The 21,486-nt window shown below is 39.9% G+C and overlaps 1 protein-coding gene across 1 annotated transcript; it reads right to left on the reverse strand.

The window, feature by feature from the left end:
• Positions 1-799: 799 nt before the first annotated feature.
• On the reverse strand, positions 800-21,231 carry rcor3 (REST corepressor 3). The gene is made up of 12 exons (XM_061726219.1): positions 21,035-21,231; positions 20,875-20,931; positions 18,460-18,537; positions 18,321-18,373; positions 14,809-14,970; positions 12,554-12,678; positions 11,044-11,122; positions 9,189-9,404; positions 7,604-7,681; positions 7,443-7,500; positions 6,146-6,390; positions 800-4,867 (listed from the first exon to the last, which is right to left on the reverse strand). Exons 1-12 carry the CDS (start codon positions 21,156-21,158, stop codon positions 4,481-4,483), a joined length of 1,662 nt encoding a protein of 553 aa, XP_061582203.1. The 5' UTR covers positions 21,159-21,231; the 3' UTR covers positions 800-4,480.
• Between the last annotated feature and the right edge of the window lie 255 nt (positions 21,232-21,486).

The raw sequence follows: 21,486 nt of genomic DNA on the forward strand, positions 1-21,486 counted from the left end.
TGTTGAGTTTGGCGGCTCCTTTGGACAAAAGTGTTAGTGCTTTACCAGTAGTGTTGCAGGGTTCCTACCATGCTCCTCAAAGTTACATAGTGCCAGTGAAGGCGATAGAGACCCCTCAGACCATGACAGAGGTTCATTAAACCTGTTGGAAGTTGATGTACCATCACAATGATGATGATGAAATATTAGATTAAGGTGGAAAAGTTACATAGTGCTGCTTTAACAACATACATTAATGTTCTAAGGTCACGAAAGGGTCACAATTCATGTGTGAGGTCATTCGAGTCTCAAAGAAACATGGTTGATGACGACTCTTCCGTTAGTGCTCTGCTGTTTCCCAACATGTGGATCCAGTCCCTCCACAAGGCCCGGAGATGAACCTGCTGCAGGACGATGTTTATGAGAAACAAGGATATTTGCTTTTATTTCATTCATTCACAAATCTGTAAGAATTTTCATTTTTGTGCAGGGCCCTCCCGGGGTTGGTAGAGGATGGCAATGTCCAGGACTGTCACTTAGGTAGGAGCACTGGGTGATAAAATGGGAAAAATCAGGGATAAAAAATATTTAAAAAAAATAAATAAAAAAAAATAAATAAAAAAATTCATTTTTATAAACTTAAATATCTCTGAGTTCATTACAGTTTGAAACATGTCAAAATGATTCAATTAATTGAAATGAAACATTTGAATTAGCTGCTAAATCAAGCATTTCCTCCAACATGTGCTGCAGTATAAGTTTAAAACTGCACAAACAGGAAGAAATGTATTGATCTGAAATGTCCTGTCCAGGAATGAGAAATAAATACAGCAGGAAACAAACTACAGAACCCATACATCTACTTGTACTGTACAAAAAGCAAGTGTCAGCAGCTTTAATGAAGAATAAAAGACACTTTTTGTACAAATGTAGTTTTTAATGGGACAGCCAACAACATCAACCCCAGAGAAAAACACTGCCGTCGCTTCATCTTCACATCAATAATTTACAAGTTCTACTGAAACGTACGGGACACGACGCATGACTCGTCACATTTAACACTGTGATGCATGTTTGTCCAAAAAGTATTAAGAGCACTTTCACAACGATTTTTCTTTAATACTAAGACCAATCTGGTAGCACCAAAAAAAGGAGAATAAATAATGGGAAGAGCGACAGACAGCACATGATGAGCCTAGAGGATGACGAAAGAGTTCTAAGTTTCCATTTGAAAGTTTAACATGTAGGAAAAAAGTTAAAAGTCATCTGAGTAAAAAAAAAATTAAAAAAAATGGAACAATTTAAAACAACACCGAGGGATTGTTTTGTTTTCTACAGGCGTCAGTAAATGTTTTGATGAATTCTTAGTGTTTTCCAAAAGTTTTAAAATAACTCTTCTATCAACAAATGAACATCAGGTGTCTTCACAGAACTGAAGCGAACAAGCCTGGAACTACAGGAGGCTACGGATGCTCAACAAAGCTACTTTACTAACGAGGCCGCGAGTTTAAACCTCATCATGCCTACCGAAGAGGAGAAGCATCACGTGTTACCATGGAAACACCACTGAGCCGGGACACTGGAAAGCAGCATCTTGTTAACCGTGTTCCGACCATATTTGTCCCAGAAGAAGACGATCCCTCTGGTGATATTTCTTACATTCCCCAGATCCAGCTTCTTTCCTAAGTTCTCAATGGAGAAAAACTATTGATAAATCTGCGACTGAGCGTCCTCCCCACCAGAGGCAAGGCTTCTTCTGCTTCTTCTGTAAGAGCTGCAGAGAGCAGGCGGTGGAAGTCGTCTTTAAAGACCTGCATGTTCAGCAGGGCTGAGCCCCAACCGTAGCTAGAAGATTAAAGAGGTCTGTTGATATTCAGGAAAACACAGAAAGTCACCAGAAGGATCCTTTGTGAAGACGGGAGAAACAGTTTACCGTGTTACTAACATCTCTTAGAGGCTGCGGTGTTAACATGAACAAAGACAATCCCGGTGTTGTAGCTCCTCTTATGGCGCTTTTCCACTAGCACCTACTCAGCCAGACTAGACTCGGTTTTGCGCTTTTCCACTAGGGGTCTAACGTGCCGAGTAGATACTTTTCTGTAACTAATCTGCAGAGGTTCTAAGCTGCTGAGTCGGCTGTATCTGACATCATCACACTCAGTACTGGAGTTGAGGGGGGATGAGGGGGATGGCATCCCCCCTGAAATAAAAACGGTCTAAATCTTCCCCCCTGTAAAACTGCCATCCCCCCTTTCCATCCCTTATGTCATTTCATCAATGAATGTGGTTTTACTGCTAATTCAACATTTAGAGTCATTACCAGAAAAATAACTTATTTGACAATTTTCATTTATTTTCTTATTACAAGTAAAAAAATCTTGTCCCACTGTCAGATTTTTCTACTTATTTCAAGTGAAAATCTAATTGAAACGGGTGAAAATTGTAATTTTTTCCAGTGATGAGTCTTGTTTTAAGTGTAATGAGATTTTTTAAACTAAAATGAGACATTTTAACTAGAAATAAGACAAATATTCTTGTTAAGATTTAGAGTTTTTGCAGTGATCCATTTTACTTATCCTGTGAAGGACAGAGTCATATTGATAAGTTCAGAAAAGTGTTTTTTATTGTTGTGTTTTGATGTATTGGATGTAAGCCCAGTGGATATTTAAAGCTTACAGAAGGCTGCATTTAACTGCTGCTATGTCATTCCTGCAGTATTTCTTGCAGGTGTTTTGGTCACTGCTATTATTTGTAATATATTATATTATTTGTAATCAGCACAAATTATCTGTCCCCATATGATAAAATCCACCATCCCCCTGATTTTTTTTACAACTCGAGTATTGATCACACTAGACGCCACTGATTGGTCGGGGGGTTGGAGTCAGACGTCTGAGTCAGGATGTGGATATCAGCGAAAGGGCGACTCTGACGGCGACTTCTTGTTCATTTTATTCCACCAGCAAAGACAGCAGAAGTCTGTTTCATGATCCAACTCTGAGGTGCAGATGTTCATAAACCTGGTGCTGAGGAGAGAATTAAAAAGATCTAGACGGAGATAAGGAACGACCAGATCTACCAGGAGCTCTGTCTCTTCATAGCTGCTCACGACTCCAGATGACTTTTCAGCAGCACCGAGACAAACAGCAGCACATCTATCATCTCCTCCAGGTTCTACATCTTCCCCGCCCATTTCTGATCTGGGTGTTGAAAAGAAACGTGGGCGAGGTGAGTGGAGTCGGGCTGAGTAGGTACTAGTGGAAAAGCGCCGTTAGTGACTGAGTTTGTGCAGCGGGAGATACGACAGCCACAGGTCACTGGGTCATTACGACCTGCAGCATCGTCCTCTCTGCCGACGGGAGCACCAGGAACTGAACTCTTAACTGGAATAATAACACAAACCCATAGGGTGCTTAATATATACTATTACTTTTTAGATTTGGATGAATGTGTTAAAAAAAATGAAGTACCGGGTGGATCGCCAATGAAGGATCAATTCTTCAGACTTAAAGGAACTTTTTCTTGTGCCGCTAACGGGTCAGGGTACTTTCAAAACAACTATCAAATGTTAGCATGCTAACACACATAGTAAAGATACTAAACTAGTAGAACATCCTCATCGCACTCATGCAGCTCAAAGCCTCACGTAGAACAGCCTTTAATCTCTTTCCAGCTTCAACGGAAGGAGAGAATACCTTGTAACGGTGGACTAAGTGCTGATGACTTTCATGTGTGGGTTCACGCCGCCACGTTCCCGTAGAAACAGCGCTGGAGAAACGTCTGGACGTAGAAATGGACGTAGCCGTTGTGACGTCGGCCGTGGCCTGTGAGCGTTCGTTCCTGCCGGAGAGGGTTGGAGTCGTGGCCACGGTCGTGTCCTCGGAGCCGGAAACGGCCGTAAGAAACTACATGACGTATTTCTGCCACTTGACATCTGTGTACACTGTGACATCGGGAGAGGGAACCGCTTTCACACCGCGATGACTCGTAGGTAAAAAGGGTCTCGTCTCTGTCGTTCCTGGGAAAGGTTTGGAGCGGGAGGTGTTCGTGTTGCTACCTACTGGCCGTGAGTTTAATGACACTTTAAGGCACAAGCACATCAGCTTCCCGTCGGACCGGGGATGACTACGTCCATCCTTTACGGATAAGCAGGACCGGGGCCGAGCTGGAGGAGACGCCGCGTCTGCTGAGGGCGATGGAGACAGACCTCTGACTGCTACAGACGTCCGTAGACGGGATGAGCTCCGTTCCAGCTTCCTGCACTCAACCAGCGGCCGAGTCGTGGCAGGCGTTCTGCTGGAGGAGAGAAGACCTGCCCCCCGGGGGGGGGAGCAAACTCTCTGAATGGTCGGATGTTCCATGGTGTGTAAAAGTGACAGGATGACTGTGGCTGCTGTAAAGTACGGAGTCAGGATGGGACTGCACAAGCCTCTCACTCACACTCACACATCAAGGTGGGAACCAATCTGCTTCTGCTGAACAGAAACCCCTGGGGGGGGAGTTAGTGGAGGGAAGAGGAGGAGGCGGTGTCCGCCTGGTGCACCGCCAGGCCGGGGGGCTGCTGGACGGAGCTGGGGCCCTGGCCGGCCCCCCCCGGGGGGACGCCCAGGGCCACGGGGGCGGGCCGGGGGTTGAGGCGGGGCGGCAGGGGGTTGGACGGGCGGATGAGGGGCGGGGGCTGCTGCAGGGTGGGCCGGGGCTGCAGGAAGCGGGCCTGCTGCTGCAGCGGCGGGGGCTGGCGGTGCAGGGACGGCGTGGCCGGCAGGGACGGCCTCAGGAGGGGCGGGGGCTGGTGCAGGGACGAGGACGAGGCGGCGGACGTCACGGGAGTCTGGACTGAAGAAGAGGAGGAGGCGGCCGGAGACGCACCGGAGGAGGTGACCGGACCCTGGAGAGAGGAGGAGGGAGGGACCGGTTACACACACCTAGGCCTTGAAAAGATCGATTTCTGATTCTCATATTAATTCCTAAAAATCAATTCATATGTCCAAAGATTGATTTTTATTCATTTATTTATTTTCTTTCATCATTGCGATAAGATAAGATAAGATAATCCTTTAATAGTCCCAAAGAGGGGAAATTAGCAGTTTACAGCAGCAAAGGGGATAGTGCAAAAACAAGAGGCATCAATAGAAATAGAACACAGTAATAATAACACGCTATAAACAGTAAACTGGTATATACAATAATAATAATAATAATAATAATAAGAAAAATAAATAATAAGAAATACTGGTATATAAAAAAATAACAGACGGATATTAACATTTATTTTCATTACATTACAACTTTTGGTATTTTTTGTTTATGCCCAAAAAATGTATGTTTTGTTGGACACGAGAATAACTAGTTCCATGTTTTTGCCTTTAAATATGTTTAAAGGTATGAAAACATTAAAAGTGTTCAGTTATAATTGCATACATTGTCTATATCTCTTTGCTTTATATACTGTCTTGGAGTTACATTTGCATAAAATGCTAAAAAGTCTCATAAATGGGACAAAATTAAACCGATTTCCTACGTCCTCTGTTTCCTCCCTGGATCTGTTTGGTAATTCTGACCCACGATGTTTCTGAAATCAGTTCTATCAGCATTCTGGGAGCTGATTGGTCCTTACAGCATCATTAGCTGAAATACTACTCTTGAATCTCAATATAATACTAGTATTAATATGTTGCAGAACTACACATATACTACAGTCATATAATTCATGCAACCGCTCAAAAAACAGTTTTAATAACACTAACCCAAATCAATATTGGAACCGATTCGGATCAAATCAAAGAGTGATAATCGATTCTGAATCTTAAGAATCGGAATCAAACTGATTCTTAACATTTGAATGGATCCCCAGCCCTAGTCACACTAGTGATCCCTAAACCCAGGGCAGAAAAAACATTCATGAAAGGAGAAAGTAGCAGGATTAGGGGTCGTATGAGGCCCAGCAGGATCTAGCAGATCCCTAAAGAATCTGTAAACCTGTTAAATCAGCTAAAACCTCTGCAATCACCTAGGTTAGTCCAGCGGATGAAACACTTCTTTAATAAACATAACGTGTATTCACAAACAATCAGATACGGAGAACAGAGGAGAATTAAATGAAAAGAATGCTGCACATACGTCAGGGAGACGGCCTGTTTAAATGTGAACATGTTAAAGGCCTCACCTCCTCGTCCTCTTCATCCGTGCTCTTCCCTGACGGAGTGGTGCAGCTGTTCTTCCCCTCCTCACCAGAGGTGGTGCTGTCTCCGTTGGGGGCCGGGGTTCCCTGCTCCGCCTCCCACTCCTGCAGCACCTCCTCCAGGTTGAACCTCCTCCGGTAGTTCACGAAGAAGTTCTTCACCTGGCCCACGGTCTTGTTGCCGATGACGTCGGCGATGGCCTGGAAGTCTTTCCCGTACTTCCTGACGCCTGCACAACGTTGACCGGGGATTGGAACATCAATGTAACTCAGTACAGGCCGGTTACATCGCAGGTTCCCACTGACATAAACTAATACTTGTGGGTGAAAGAGCGTAACTAATGAAATGATATTCAGAGTAAATGCTGTATTTGCCAGTAAACTACAACGACATTCAGCAGCTTGTGTTTCCAGTCTGGACCGTCAGTGATTACAATACTTATAGGCAACTAGTCATCATATCTCCTGCTCTCTGAAACACATGTTAATGCTCAATAGTACACATATATGGTTCTTTAATATATTTACATTATACTAAGATACATTCATTTTCAATGGCTTTTGTCCTTAATGGCTTTTCCCCCTTACATTACTTTTACTTTTACACTTTAAGTAGTTTTGAAACCAGTACTTTTATACTTTTACTTGAGTAAAAAACTTGAGTTGATACTTCAACTTCTACAGGAGTATTTTTAAACTCTAGTATCTATACTTCTACCTGAGTAATGGATGTGAATACCTCTGACCGTCACCAGTGGGACTGCTCGCACTGCAGAAGTGACATTTGTTTTTTAATTCGCCAGGTTTTTTAAATAAATCAGTTGCTGCATCTTTCACTTCTTAAAAATGGTATATATGTTAATAAGAGCCGTCATTTGTCTATTACCTATTTACTTATTTACCGTAGCGTGAGCGATAACAACCGAATCAAATGTCTTGTCTGACCTGACCTGGCCAAATAAACGTGATTCTGATGCCTCTCAGTTAAAAATGGCAAATAATTGTCCCATCTTAACGGGCAGATCAATAGTCAGAGGGAGTTTTTTTTTTTTTTTTTAAAGCGACTGCTCGCTGTTGCTACAAATAATACAATCAGTGCTGAGGCAAAGCTGAGAAAAGGAGGGAAGACTCAATAAATGAGCTTAAGTTCAACATAAAGGTCTGTAAAGGCCAGCTGTGATCCAGATTCAGCGCTCACGTAATAAAAAACTGCACCTAAAGACAGTGAGGAAGCTCCACTTCACGTATGTGCTGCAGTTCATTTAGAAGTCGGGGATCTCACCTTGAACTGCCAGGAGCTGCTCGTCTGTGGTCCAGCGGGCGTTCACCTTCTGGTTGGACTGAAGAAGCAACGTGTTAGTGGCACATACACACAAACACACAGCTGGTGCTTGAGCTAAAAGCTATTAAAGTTCATATGCATGTCTGAAGATAATTTAGTACCTCCGGCAGCTTCAGCTCTTCAATCCCAGATTCCAGCTGGTGTTTCAGGCCGCTGTTCATCTGCTTGGAGTTCTGGACCTGAGGAACAGACCCGGGAAAACACTCGGCTACAGTTCAAAAGTTCAAGGAAAACTCTTTATTCTTTGGTGCATTCAATGAAATGAACACAAAGTGAATGTGGGAACTTGCAGAACTGGTAGCATCCAGCTATTACTGAACCCTCTCCTAAGTTTCCATGTGTGGGATTTCTCTCGACTTCAACAATTTCAGACACAGCAGAGCAGTTTTCCATCCGCATCCACATGTCTTTTATTCTCTTCTAGTTATAAGTTTGGTCAAACTGCAAACCTTAGATTTAAAAGATGTCAAACATTTGTGCAAAACATTAAAAATGAGCAATAATAACTTCCTGGATGGAATGCTGACATTTGTAGTCTAGTTTGCTGAATTGCTGTTGATAGTGAAGCGCGGGGGTGAACCTACTTGTGGGGATGCGTTTTTCTCCTGTTTGTTTTAATTTCTGGAGTTAAGCAAGTCACCGTCATTTATTTTGCGCTTTGTTTTGACAGGTAAGGTAGAAGTGGGTTTAAAAAAGTTTTGTTCATTATTTTTTTCAATTCGTTCAATTCAGTTTTATTTATAACGCGTCTATAACAACAGAAGTTGTCTCTTTCCAGAGACCCAGAACATGACACCGAGCAATTATTACATAGACGTAACATAAACAATGACAGTGCTCCTTTAAGGAGGAAGAACCCTGGACCGGGGCCTGGATCATAAAGGGGGGTTGCGTTATGCTTTCTGTTACAATATTTTGTAAAATTACAAAGCCATTATGCTTTAAGATCGAATGATATTTTGCACCTGGCTGTTCCTCGTGTTCGGACCAACTTGGGGAAAAAGCTTTCAGTTTCTCTGCACCCTCTGCTTGGAAAATCCTCTAATTTGAACTAAAAATGCCCGAACTTATCTCACTTGAAGCCTTTCGCTCTTTCCTAAAAGACCGACAGTGGCAATCCTTTCGGCAGTGCCTGTGTTTTTAAACTACATGTGCCTGTGTTTTACATTTTAAATTATTACTGAAGTTGTTGTTTTTACATGTTACTGAAGTCACCACTATTGCACTTTATTTGCGAAAACAGTTTGCACTCTCATTTGAATGTTTATTTTCTGATTGCTGTTATTTGTGTGTTATTTGTGGACGTGTGCTGCTCCTTCCTTGGCCAGGTCACCCTTGTAAAAGAGTATCAATTCCCGTTGATACGTGTTTGTGTAACAAACATGGCGGATCTGAGTCATTCCACTTTTGCAGTACAGGTGTAACTCATTTAATTGGTTTTTATTAATTCAATTTAATTGGTGTAGTTAAGTAGTATTCAGTATTCTTTTAGAGCAGTGATTTGGGGGCTCCAAAGACTGAATGTGGTGATAGATTTATAGTTACAAAGGTGGAGTTGAATTGGTATTTTTTTTTTGAATCGTCATTTTTATCGTTATCGGGATAAATGCCAGAAATGATCGTGATACATTTTTTAGTCCATACCGCCCTTCCCTAACGTGTGGACGTGTGTTTCAGCGTGCCTACCTGTCTCTTGAGGGACACCAGCTCCATGTCCAGCCCCCGCAGCAGCGTGTTGGCGGCGGAGGAGCTGCAGGACACGGCCACCACGTCCTCCTGGGTCAGGAACATGCCCTTGGGGGGGCGGCAGCGCGAGCGCTGGTGGTGTCGGTGCTGCAGGGTCTGGTGCTCCCGCCGTCCTAAAGCCACCTTAGATCCCGGCACGGCCGGCTCCACCGGGGTCTGAAGGGAGGGTAGAAGTTAGGAGGAGCTGACTTTTGATCATCGAACAAATGGAATAAAATACCTGCTTGCACCAGTTTTTAGTTTATTGATAGCAAGGTGTAAAATATACTTTCCTTTACTATGTCATTTCCTTTACTATAGGCGTCAGGGGGGGGCTGTGGTCTATACCCTCAACATGTGTAAGTTAAAATAGAGAAAAAACATTTCTAATCAGTGCTTAAAGTGGGTCAATGGGCACCGGTATGAGATACAGACACTTTTAATTAATCGCATGCTGTCCATAGTTAACTCACGATTAATCGCATATTAATCACACATTTTTTGCTGTTCTAAATTACCTTTAGGTATTTTTTAAATGTTTTTAATACCGTTAACAACATGAGAAAGGGCAATATGCTTGCTTTATGCCAATGTTTATTCAACTTTCCACAAAAAGCTATATATATATATATATATATATATATATATATATATATATATATATATATATATACATACACATATATATATATATATATATATATATATATATATATATATATATATATATATATATATATATATATATATATATATATATATATATATATTCATGTGTGTATATGTAGCATCAAAGGAAACACTTTACAGGCCACGCCCTAATACTGAAAAGAAGTCCATTTACAGAGGCAAAAATCTTTCATGTATTTGAGTTGCTTTTATTCTACATTTTTATTTTTTTCAACATAAATCACCATTAACAAAAATTTGAACACATTACATTATGGATTTAAGTTTTTGGTTATTGAAAAAGAAAAAAATATCCTAGATTCTTTGTTGAAGGGGTTTGTAGGAAAACACTTTTTATTTCCACTGTATTTTCTCAGTTTTCTCCCAAACATCTTCGTCCACACATTCAGCATGGCTGAAGATTACCATCCATTTTAGTGGATTCATTTAGAACTTATAATTTGTTCATATATTATATGATTATATGCTCATGGTTACTTTGACAACACTGATTTGACTTGTCGTTAAAAGTGAGTTACTGAATTCAAATTGCTTAATTGATTAAGATTATTAAGTCAGTACAAGGATGCAGGTCCACTCAGTATTAATGGTTAGTTTACAATCTAGAGAGCTGAACGTTGGATATTTCGCTACATTATATTTTTTACATTATCATTCATAACTTAACTTTACCAAGCATCAGCATTGTATGTTTAATTTTTTGTGAGGCATTTACTGAACAAAATATTTGGACATATATGATTTATTTCTGTGATCTAAGATGTTTTTTACAAATTGACTCTGTTTTCTCAGCTTTTGGATCAAGTATCAAAACAGACCATTTACTTTGGGATGTACTGGTTTGAATTTTGGTGATAATTAACATGGTCTATTTAGTTTTTTTATTTTCTCTTATTTTTGTACGGTCTTTAATCATCCACTTTCCACTATTATGATTTACTATTGATAATGGGCTGGATTATTCGTATTGTCCTCTTTAACAGATATTGTTCTGCATTTGTCTCATACATTTATAATGATACTGAAGTCCCATCTTAGAGTCCTGAAGTCTCAGCAGGATCAGCATCTGCTGAGAGACCTTAGGCCTGTAATCACCATGGCAACAGCATCTTAGGCACTATCTTACCTCCTTCTTGGCTTCCTTGGTGGGATCATAGTCGCTGTCGTGTGCTTCGATCGGGTTGGCTTCCTCCATCTCCTCGTCACTACAACCACAGCAGATCGTTTCCAGTTGTTAAAACACAAAAGATGTGATTAACAACATTTACAACTGTTCAATAATCTTTCCCCTAAATAATGCTGTTCTGATTCAACATGATTACATGTTACGCATAGAGTGTGACCTCCTGAACACAGATGCGTCTCTGTCTATACGCATCTAAACTATGCTTTTGGTAACAGACACTAAAGTAAATAAAAAATGTAATTATTACATCCAGTTTAAAACCGACTTTAACTAATGAAGGGGGTAAAACCTGGGCTACCATTTGTACTGCCTTCTAATATTTGTCAAAAGCAGACAAGCTGCATTTGCATTTGAACACAAAAAATTACTATAATCTGTGCAAGATGAAAACAAAGGCATGAAACTTCTCAAGAGCTTGAAAGATCTTTTGGATGCTTCATTTGTGGTAAAAGCATGATTTGAGCTTCTTTGTACTTTGCTTCCCCCACGTGGTCAGACGCGGTACTGCTACACCGAGTCGCTACAGCCAGTACTGGAGTTGAGGGGGGATGAGGGGGGATGATGGGGGGCGGCATCCCCCCCTGAAATAAAAACGGTCCAAATCATCCCCCCTGTAAAACTGCCATCCCTCCTTTCCATCCCTTATGTCATTTCATCAATGAATGTGGTTTTACTGCTATTTCAACATTTAGAGTCATCACCAGAAAAATAACTTATTTGACAATTTTCACCTGTTTCAAGTAAATTTTCACTTGAAATAAGTAGAAAAATCTGCCAGTAGGACAAGATTTATCTTCTTATTACAAGCAAAAAAATCTTGTTCCACTGGCAGATTTTTCTACTTATTTCAAGTGAAAATCTACTTGAAACAGGTGAAAATTATAGTTTTTTCCAGTGATGAGTCTTGTTTTAAGTGTAATGAGATTTTTTTACTAAAATGAGACATTTTAACTAGAAATAAGACAAATATTCTTGTTAAGATTGTGAGTTTTTGCAGTGATCCATTTTACTTATCCTGTGAAGGACAGAGTCATATTGATAAGTTCAGAAAAGTGTTTTTTATTGTTGTGTTTTGATGTATTTGATGTAAGCCCAGTGGATATTTAAAGCTTACAGAAGGCTGCATTTAACTGCTGCTATGTCATTCCTGCAGTATTTCTGCAGGTGTTTTGGTCACTGCTATTATTTGTAATATATTATATTATTTGTAATCAGCACAAATTATCTGTCCTCATATGATCAAATCCACCATCCCCCCTGATTTCTTTTTACAACTCGAGTACTGGATACAACAATAATAATAATAGTAACAACAGTAATAAAGAAGAACAAGAAGAAAAGGACAGGGTTAAACGTAACTCTGCTAATAGAGAGGGACTGAATAAACAACTGTCTACAGTATTTCTGACTGCTGACGGTGTAGGCGATGGTACAGTTGGCCGGGCCGTACCTGTCGTCCTGGTTGCTCCTGGTGGCCAGTTTACGGGCCTGTCGGTCCATCAGACTGGTTCTGGAGCGCGTCTTCTTCCACGAGTAGTAGTACTTCACCAGGCTGGAGATGGATTTATCCGGCAGCTGAAACGTCAAAGCCAACAAAGATAAACCCCCACTGTGATACAGGAAGCACATCCTCACTAGGAGTTACAATTAGGTAAAGAGAACCTCAGAAAAACAAACCTACACCACAAATTAGACTGTGATTACTTTGTCTTAGCTGTCAGACACTTGACCTCCCATTTGACGCCAGGATAATTCAGCAGAGCTGGGTAGTAACGAGTTACATTTACTCTGTTACATTTACTTGCGTAAGTTTTGGGAAATGTTGTACTTTTAGGAGTAGTTTTGAATCACTATACTTTTTACTTTTACTTGAGTAGATTTGTGAAGAAGAAACTGTTCCTCTTCCTCCGCTACATTAGGCTACGTTGAGCTGTTACTTTTCTTTTATCCCTTTTATCCACGTACACGTCAATCTCATGACATCACTGAGTGATTCTTTGGGAAAAATGTTTGTTTTTGCATGTTTTGTCACATTTACACAGACTCAAACACACACAGAGTTTCTATGAGTTCATGTTTGTTCTAGTTCTGCTGGTTAAAAAAGAAAAGTACAAAGGCTTGAAATTTTGTGCTACTTGTGCTTAATTAAATTTTTTATTCTGTTATTATTTTATTTATTAAAGTACTTGAATTTACTTTAAGATTATTTTAATGTAAGCTATTTTTTATTAATTTTAATTTATTTTATTACTTTATTAATTTAATTTGCCTGAAGATGATTATTTTGTACTTTTGTCTGTTTGAATGGTTGTGTTAGAAAAATAAATCAGACGTTACTCAACAGTTACTCAGTACTTGAGTAGTTTTTTCACCAAGTACTTTTTGACTTTTACTCAAGTAATTATTTGGATGACTACTTTTTACTTCTACTTGAGTCTTATTATTCTGAAGTAACAGTACTTTTACTTTACTCTACCAGCTCTGTATTTCAGTTACAGAGTTCCTCCCACCACGGGGCTTCAGAGATGGAGAGTGGTGTGCTGATGTGCCTGCTTGGATTCCCCCTGTGTGCCACAGTTCCTCCCAGCCAAACACCTTCATGTAGGTCTCATCTAACAGGAGGACGTGTCCCTCGAGTCCAGAGTCTGTTCAGGTGCAATTTAGCAAACTGAAGCTGTGCTGCTCAGATCTCTGAAGAGAGAACTGTAGGTCGTTAGTCATGCCGACTAGCGTTTGGGGGGTTGGCAGCCTGTCTCAACATTTCATGGGCTCTGGCCTTAGACCAAACTGAGCTGTCCACTACCGTCTCTTACTGATAATCGGCAGCTTTTTACGAATAGCGCCTCACTGCTGCTCACTTCCTTCATTTGTATAGAAACAGTTACTTTCTCACAGCAACAACCATCACGTACCATTCTTCATCTGAGGTTGAATGTACTAAGTTTAAACACCTCGTAATGGATTTATTATCATTATTTTTTTTCATCAAGTGCTGATATATACACATTTTAATTTAAAGAGGGTGTACCTTCTCCTGACACTATGTTATCAAATATTCTTCAGGATAAACCAAAGATTTATCCACATTATACAACAGAATTGTTGGATCAGTGCGCAGTGATACAAGGAGGATTCAGTTTCTTAACCAAAAGTGGAAGATTTAAGTTACAGCATTAGAATTATTACTTGTGCATTTTAAATCTCTTTAAATACAGAACTTGAATCACCATACTCTACGCTTTACCGTGATCTGACTCTTAATTAAACGGTATCAAAGCTTCAGCAGCCTTCTCCTGGTACAGTCACTGCAGATGCAGCTCTTTTTAACCATTTTATTATATAAAGGCCAAACATTTGGTTCAGAAGTCTAGAGAATAAAAGTCTGTCCGTCTAATAGTTTACAAGATTAGGGGCTGATGTGATTAATGGCAAGTTTGCTGTTAGTCATCATCTTAAAATCAGGCTGGGTATCACTAGTTTAATCTTAAGAGAAGTGTCAGAGCTTTGATGGAACAATTACTTTAGCTTCAAACTGATGCTATGAAGAAGTGGCACCAAATCTACCAAATCTAATCAGAGAGCATTCTGATGTGCACACATTGCTAAAGATAAGTCAAGGTATTGCCCCGAGACAGCTGTATATCCCTAAAACAGCCACTTATTAGTGAGCTGATCACTGCTGTTGGCCGTCTGCCGGGTATTTACCATCTGCTGGATGCGGTGGAAGCTTTTGCCGTGGAAGCTGAAGGCCTGCTCGAACAGCACCTTGTCCTCCACCGTCCACTCGTCCGGGAACGGCGTGAAGTTGGGCAGGTCAGCCAGAGACTTCTCGATGTTGTGTTTGTGCCAGAAGAGCATGCCGAGAGCCTGGAGACACAAGGCAAACATTAACACCCCTCTGATGATCCACGACACGCTCCCAGTAAAACTGCTCAGCAAGACGACACGAGTCCTGTTCCTTCCCCGGCTAAACATCTGTCAGTAATGACTGGAGACGACACGAGTCCTGTTCCTTCCCCGGCTAACATCTGTCAGTAATGACTCGGAAGAAATCCCTTCATTGTCCGCCTGAGCTGCTCCAGAGCGTCTGCTGCTGAGTTCACTCAGACTGCTCTTGTTCCTGCGGTTACGACTTGAACTGGTTCTAATTGTTATCTAAAATACGGATGAGTGTGAAAAGGAAACTTCAATCATGAAGCAAGTGGAAGTAATCAATGAGGGCATTCTCTGTGAAAATGACCATGAAGTCAGAGTAATGTGTTCGGCCTGGCTGGCATTCAAATGTCGCTTTAGAAATTAACAGCAAGAGATGTTTCTTCCTTAATTCAATGTCACGCAACTTTGCTTATGAAAAGCTGGATTTTCCCCCGAACGCAGCGGAACGTCAGCCTGTCACGTCCAGATTATGGCGGGATGCAGTTTCAGAGACGCTCAACTGCAGGCAGAGAAATGCAGTTTTGACAGACTTTACTTTAAACAGCACTCACGTCTAGGCCTGTGTTGAAAAAAATCGATTTCCCAATTCTAAATCGATTCTCATATTAATTCCTAAAAATCGATTCATATGTCTAAAGATCGATTTTTTTTTTCTTTTATTTATTTATATATTTTTATTTTTCATCATTACATTACAACTTTTGGTTATTTTTTTGTTTATCCCCAAAAAAGGAATGTTTTCTTGGACACGAGAATAACTGGTGCCATGTTTTTGCCTTTAAATATGTTTAAAGGTATGAAAACATTAAAGTGTTAGGTTATAATTGCATAAATTGTCTATATTTCATTACTTTATATACTGTCTTGGGGTTACATTTGCAAAAAATGCTAAAAACCAAATTCTCAAAAGTTAAAAACCAAAATAGACCGAAAATTGAACAAATAAAAACGTAATGTGGGAAAAAAATAAAACCGATTTCATCGTCTCTGTTTCCTCCCTGGATCTGTTTGGTAATTCTGACCCACATGATGTTTCTGTTTCAGTTCTATCAGCATTCTGGGAGCTGATTGGTCCTTAGAGCATCATTAGCGGCAATACTTGCTGTTGAATCTCAATATAATACTAGTATTAATATGTTGCAGAACTACAGTCATATAATTCATGCAACAGCTCAAAAAACAGTTTTAATAACACTAACCCAAATAAATATCGGAATCGAATCAAATCTTGATAATCGATTCTGAATCTTAAGAATCAGAATCGAATCGATTCTTGACATTTGAATCGAAGGTGAGCCCTACTCACGTCACCTGCTTTTTTTATTTAAACATCTTAATTTTTAGTGAGGAAATATAACGTGGCCTCAGAAACTGCCGCTCTTGAACTGACCGGTGGAAGCTGGAATGTTCATTATCACGGATCCCCCAAACCTTTCAGTACTTTGGCTCCTTCAGCCATGTAAACCCAGGAGAGTGATGTAAAAGGCCGTCCACACACCGGCAGGTGGCCTTTCAATGGCTAAGCCCATCTTTAGATCACATTATGTATTAATGTGATGCCTGTTACATGTTGACATAATGTTTCCTCATCTTCGTCTTTAACCTCAGACAATAAAACCAGATGTAAAGCCATTTACTGTTTGTGGCTGCTTAAAAAATAGAAGAAAGACTCCATGAAGACAAGTATAAGATATTTATTATCTCATTGCTGACTCTCTGTTCTTTTGTAAACACTAAGGACATTTTACATCTCTTAAAATGTCCTATAAAACATTAAGAAGGGACGTTCAGTGAGCCAAACCAAACAGGTCTCCGTGTGAACAGTGATCACGAGCCCGACTGGCGGCTCGGCACAAACACACACACTGCAGATTCTGGCTGCAAAAAGGTTTGACCGAAACACATTTTATAGTGTGAATTAATACTTCATACACATGTGATACAGATCCTGCAGCGTCTGCTGGAACGGTGCATTTGATAAACAACAACAGGTGTCACTATGGAGATGGAACCCTGTAATGTCTCCTTGAAGAGGAGCGTACAGCTCACTACCAGCAACACTGCTGAGGATCCGCCAGAGAGCAGCGTGAACAAGACGGACCGGGACACGGCATATCAACACTTAGTCAGGCAAAGTGGGCACCCGATAAAAGCTAAATAAATAAATCAATATCTGATGTCTGCGCAACAATTAGGAAAATGTAAGCTTCTTCCCATTATGACATCAAACCAAATGACTTTGACTAGATTGATGACCCCAGCTGGGGGCCGGGCCCCACAATAGGGATGGGCGGTATGGACTAAAAAAATGATCACGATAATTTCTGGCCTTTATCCCGATAACGATAAAAATGACGATAAAAAAAATACCAATTCAACTCCACCTTTGTAACTATAAATCTATCACCACATTCAGTCTTTGGAGCCAAAACACTGCTCTAAAAGATACTAAATACTAAACTACACCAATTAAATTGAATTAATAAAAAACAATTAAATGAGTTACACCTGTACTGCAAAACTGGAATGACTCCTCGCTCTCAGATCCACCTACCTTTCTTTCTTTCTTTCTTTCTTTCTTTCTTTCTTTCTTTCTTTCTTTCTTTCTTTCTTTCTTTCTTTCTTTCTTTCTTTCTTTCTTTCTTTCTTTCTTTCTTTCTGGCTCATATCTATCTATCTATCTATCTATCTATCTATCTATCTATCTATCTATCTATCTATCTATCTATCTATCTATCTATCTATCTATCTTTCTTTCTTTCTGGCTCATATATTTCTTTCTTTCTTTCTTTCTTTCTTTCTTTCTTTCTTTCTTTCTTTCTTTCTTTCTTTCTTTCTGGCTCATATCTATCTATCTATCTATCTTTCTTTCTTTCAGGCTCATATATTTCTTTCTTTCTTTCTTTCTTTCTTTCTTTCTTTCTTTCTTTCTTTCTTTCTTTCTTTCTTTCAGGCTTATATCTTTCTTTCTTTCTTGCCCATATCTTTCTTTCTTTCTTTCTTTCAGGCTCATAAATTTCTTTCTTTCTTTCTTTCTTTCTTTCTTTCTGGCTCATAAATGTCTTTCTTTCTTTCTTTCTTTCTTTCTTTCTTTCTTTCTTTCTTTCTTTCTTTCTTTCTTTCTTTCTATCGTTTTTACTGCGAGATGACAAATTCTTACCGTGGGGAATTTTTTGGACGGTATATCGTGAACGGTAAAACATCGTCCATTTCTCCCCCACAAACATGTTTTGTTTATCAGAAGAGGACAGAGTTGGGCTGAATGCCACTTAGGGACCCACCTGCTCCACATTATATCCATGTTTCTCCTTGGCGATGGCGATGTATTCGTCCACTGTGGAAATAGATGCCCACTGTCAGTTTAATATGATCTAATGCCCCTGGAGAGGATGAGAGCACCGTCAAAACGCTTTCACTTACGCTTGGAGTCGACAATGTTGTGGTACGGAGACCAGACCAGCATCCCTCCACTGTCTTTATCCGTGTACTTGGTGGAACCTGAATGTGCGTAAACATCACAGAACAACAACACATACTTTAAACACAACTGCTGCTGATATGAACGTTTGATGTCACTTGAAAGTGTGATACCTGATTATGTTATTAGTTGTACTGGGAGGAATGTGGGATGCAGCGTTTTCCTTTGTAACACACTATTGAGGACACGTCTACCCCTGCAGGATGACAGAGCTGCTCACCCAAAGGTTTGTGGCATACGTCGAGGTAGGGCTGGGCGATATATCGAGATTTTAATATATATCGATATATTTTCAAACACGATATGGTACGAGACAATATCGTTTATATCGATTTAAAAAAAAAAAAAAAACATTTTTTTTTTTATGATTTTGATATAGCTTATTTTGTGACAAATTGACTTGAATGTTTTATATGAGATTTGCACAAATGTTTTGTTATTTGCACAACTGTCAACCTCAGTGGAAAAGTCTGCCTGTTACTGTCTACATTGTATTAATTGCACAGTGTATTTTAATTTCATTGTTATGCAGGAAAGGGACATTTGTTTTATTTTATTCAAGAAGCATTTTTATTCTATATATGCAGGCAGTTTATTTTTATTTCATTTGTTTTATAGATTTTGATATTGTGCAGACCTCTGTTAATAAAGGAACCTGTGTGACATTTGGCACGAGGCTTTGTATTAAAACTGACAGTTTTTTTAAGGGTTTGCCTCAGAAAAAAATGAAGCTAACAGAGATGCTATGCTATAATGCTTTGGGGGAAACCCCAATTATGGCACAGAAAAAATATCGAATTATATCGAGTATCGCCATTTAGCTAGAAAATATCGAGATATGACTTTTGGTCCATATTCCCCAGCCCTACGTCGAGGGAAGCTCACTTGGCCACTTTTATTAGTGATCTTGTTGTTTTGGTCACAGCTCTAAACCGCTTGTGAGGATCGAAACCTGGAGAATCAATTCTCTTTCTTCAGAACGACAGACAAGTATACCAAAACGGTTCAAGTGTTGCTAAGTAGTTACAGAGAGAGCCAGTGACAACAGAAATTTTAAGTGATGAAGGCCTGGATTTGGCTCTTGCTTCACTATTTTCCACTTAAAGGTTTAATAAATACAGATGTACCATGTTGTTGGAGTAATTTTCCAATTTTGAAAGAAAAACTCTTAACTGTGGCAGCTTTCTAAACAAGAAAACAACAGTATCACGCTTTTTGATAAATGAAAAACAGTATTATAATGAAATAAAAATAGTATTTTTATCATATAAAAAGTATTTTTGCTCAAATCTGAGAATCCTATAAGATGAGACACAAATACATGAATCCCACTAAAACTAGATACATACATTATGTACGGGGGAAAAAATCATTTTGCGTTAGAAGACTGATATGGACATGCAGCACTGTTGCAGAGCAGGAACAGGAAAGTTAGTAGGATTTAACTGGGATCGTTTTAAAGACATTACTTAACAATAAAGATTACACATAATTTTAATTTCTCATCCTTGTGTTCTTAATTATGAGACATTTTAGGCTCTGTTTTTAAAAGTTGACACTATTTCCTGACATCTTAATAAAATATAATTCAAATTTGGTGTTTAGTGAAATACCACAGTTACAAAGAACAGAAGCACCTTCTCCTACCAACATCTTTACAGTTTTGTTCATAGCAGCCAACTTAGGGGACGGAGTCAGTATCATTTCATCTGCCTCGTTCAAAACCAAGTTATAATTTGCCATAGTGTCTTCAGATCAGAGGTACAGCAAATTTACCACAATGGTAAAATGGGTTTAGATAAAGATGGATAAGCCTCTGATCTGGGTTTGGACGTCAAAGTGCCTTGCACCCGGAGACATATTAAGATTAGATGTCCCAAGAAGACAGGCGTTGAGTTATTTCAAAGTTTTTGAGTTATTGACTTCAGACACACAAATGCTTTAAGCCCATGAACAGCATTTTGTTTTTCACAATATGTCCCCTTTAACGTTTTTTGCCTGTTGTCATATATTATACTGTTTATTTATTTGTATAATAGCGATATTCGTGTTGTTATTCACGATCATCGCACGACTAGATATAGTTTGTGGAGAGACGCTCGGAATAAAGTAAACGCCGTAATTTCTATTTATCTAATTAAATTCCCTGAAGTTGTCAGTGGAAAGTTGAGGTATCCTCGGTTCGTGTTTGTTCAAGTTATTACATTGTACTAACTTATTCTTAATGCCACGGCGTAGAAAACCCGACATAAAGTTTGATTCAACTATGCAGTTGCAGTTTGAATGCGCCGACGGAGGCGCATACACGTATCGAGGCTACCACCGTCCGTCACTCGCAAAAAACAGCAACACTTCACCTGGGTCAAACTCGGGAATGTTCGCCTGATAGTCTGCTCCAACCCGCATCCCAACATCTGAAAGACATAAGTCAAAGATACGAGTTGTGTTTACTGCAGATAAAAACATTCAAAATGCCGACGAGGGGAGCGAGAAGAGGTTGTTCGAGGCTATACTGACCGTGTTCGTCGTCGCTGCCGCTTTCGTCGGAAAAATGTCCGTTCGAAGCGTTGGACGGACTCTTGGTGCCGTTTGAACGGCCTTTTCCTAAATATTCCGAGCCTTTATCCATCATTCCCGGCATCTCCGCGGTTAATTTGAGCGTTTCTAGGTTGTGTGTCGGGATAGAAAATGTCAGCAGGAGCGGGACGTTTTGTGCTGCTGTTCCCTCCCCCGCCGCAGCAGCTCCGTGTCGCTTTATCGCCTTTCTCCGCCCTCCCATCCTTATTACAGCGTCACTATTACAATATTACACATTTCAGTTAACAAAGGCAGTATAAAAGGGGATTTTTCATTCTTTATTCAAAAGGAAAACATTGCCCTTGTGATATCTATCTTTTCTAGGGTTGTCCCTGATAGAGGTCTAACTAACCGGCGGAAGGATTTTTACGCAACGTAACATGGCCGTGTGA

Source organism: Cololabis saira, chromosome 1, assembly GCF_033807715.1.
Source record: "Cololabis saira isolate AMF1-May2022 chromosome 1, fColSai1.1, whole genome shotgun sequence".
Classification (NCBI taxonomy): Eukaryota; Metazoa; Chordata; class Actinopteri; order Beloniformes; family Belonidae; genus Cololabis; species Cololabis saira.

Coding starts and splice junctions, on each gene's coding strand:
- rcor3 (XM_061726219.1), bottom strand. CDS start 21,158: ATGCCGGGAATGATGGATAAAGGCTCGGAATATTTAGGAAAAGGCCGT. Junction 11,123..12,553: donor AGGAGCAACCAGGACGACAG/GTACGGCCCGGC, acceptor CTGTGGTTGTAG/TGACGAGGAGATGGAGGAAG. Junction 4,868..6,145: donor CGGATGAAGAGGACGAGGAG/GTGAGGCCTTTA, acceptor TCCTCTCTCCAG/GGTCCGGTCACCTCCTCCGG.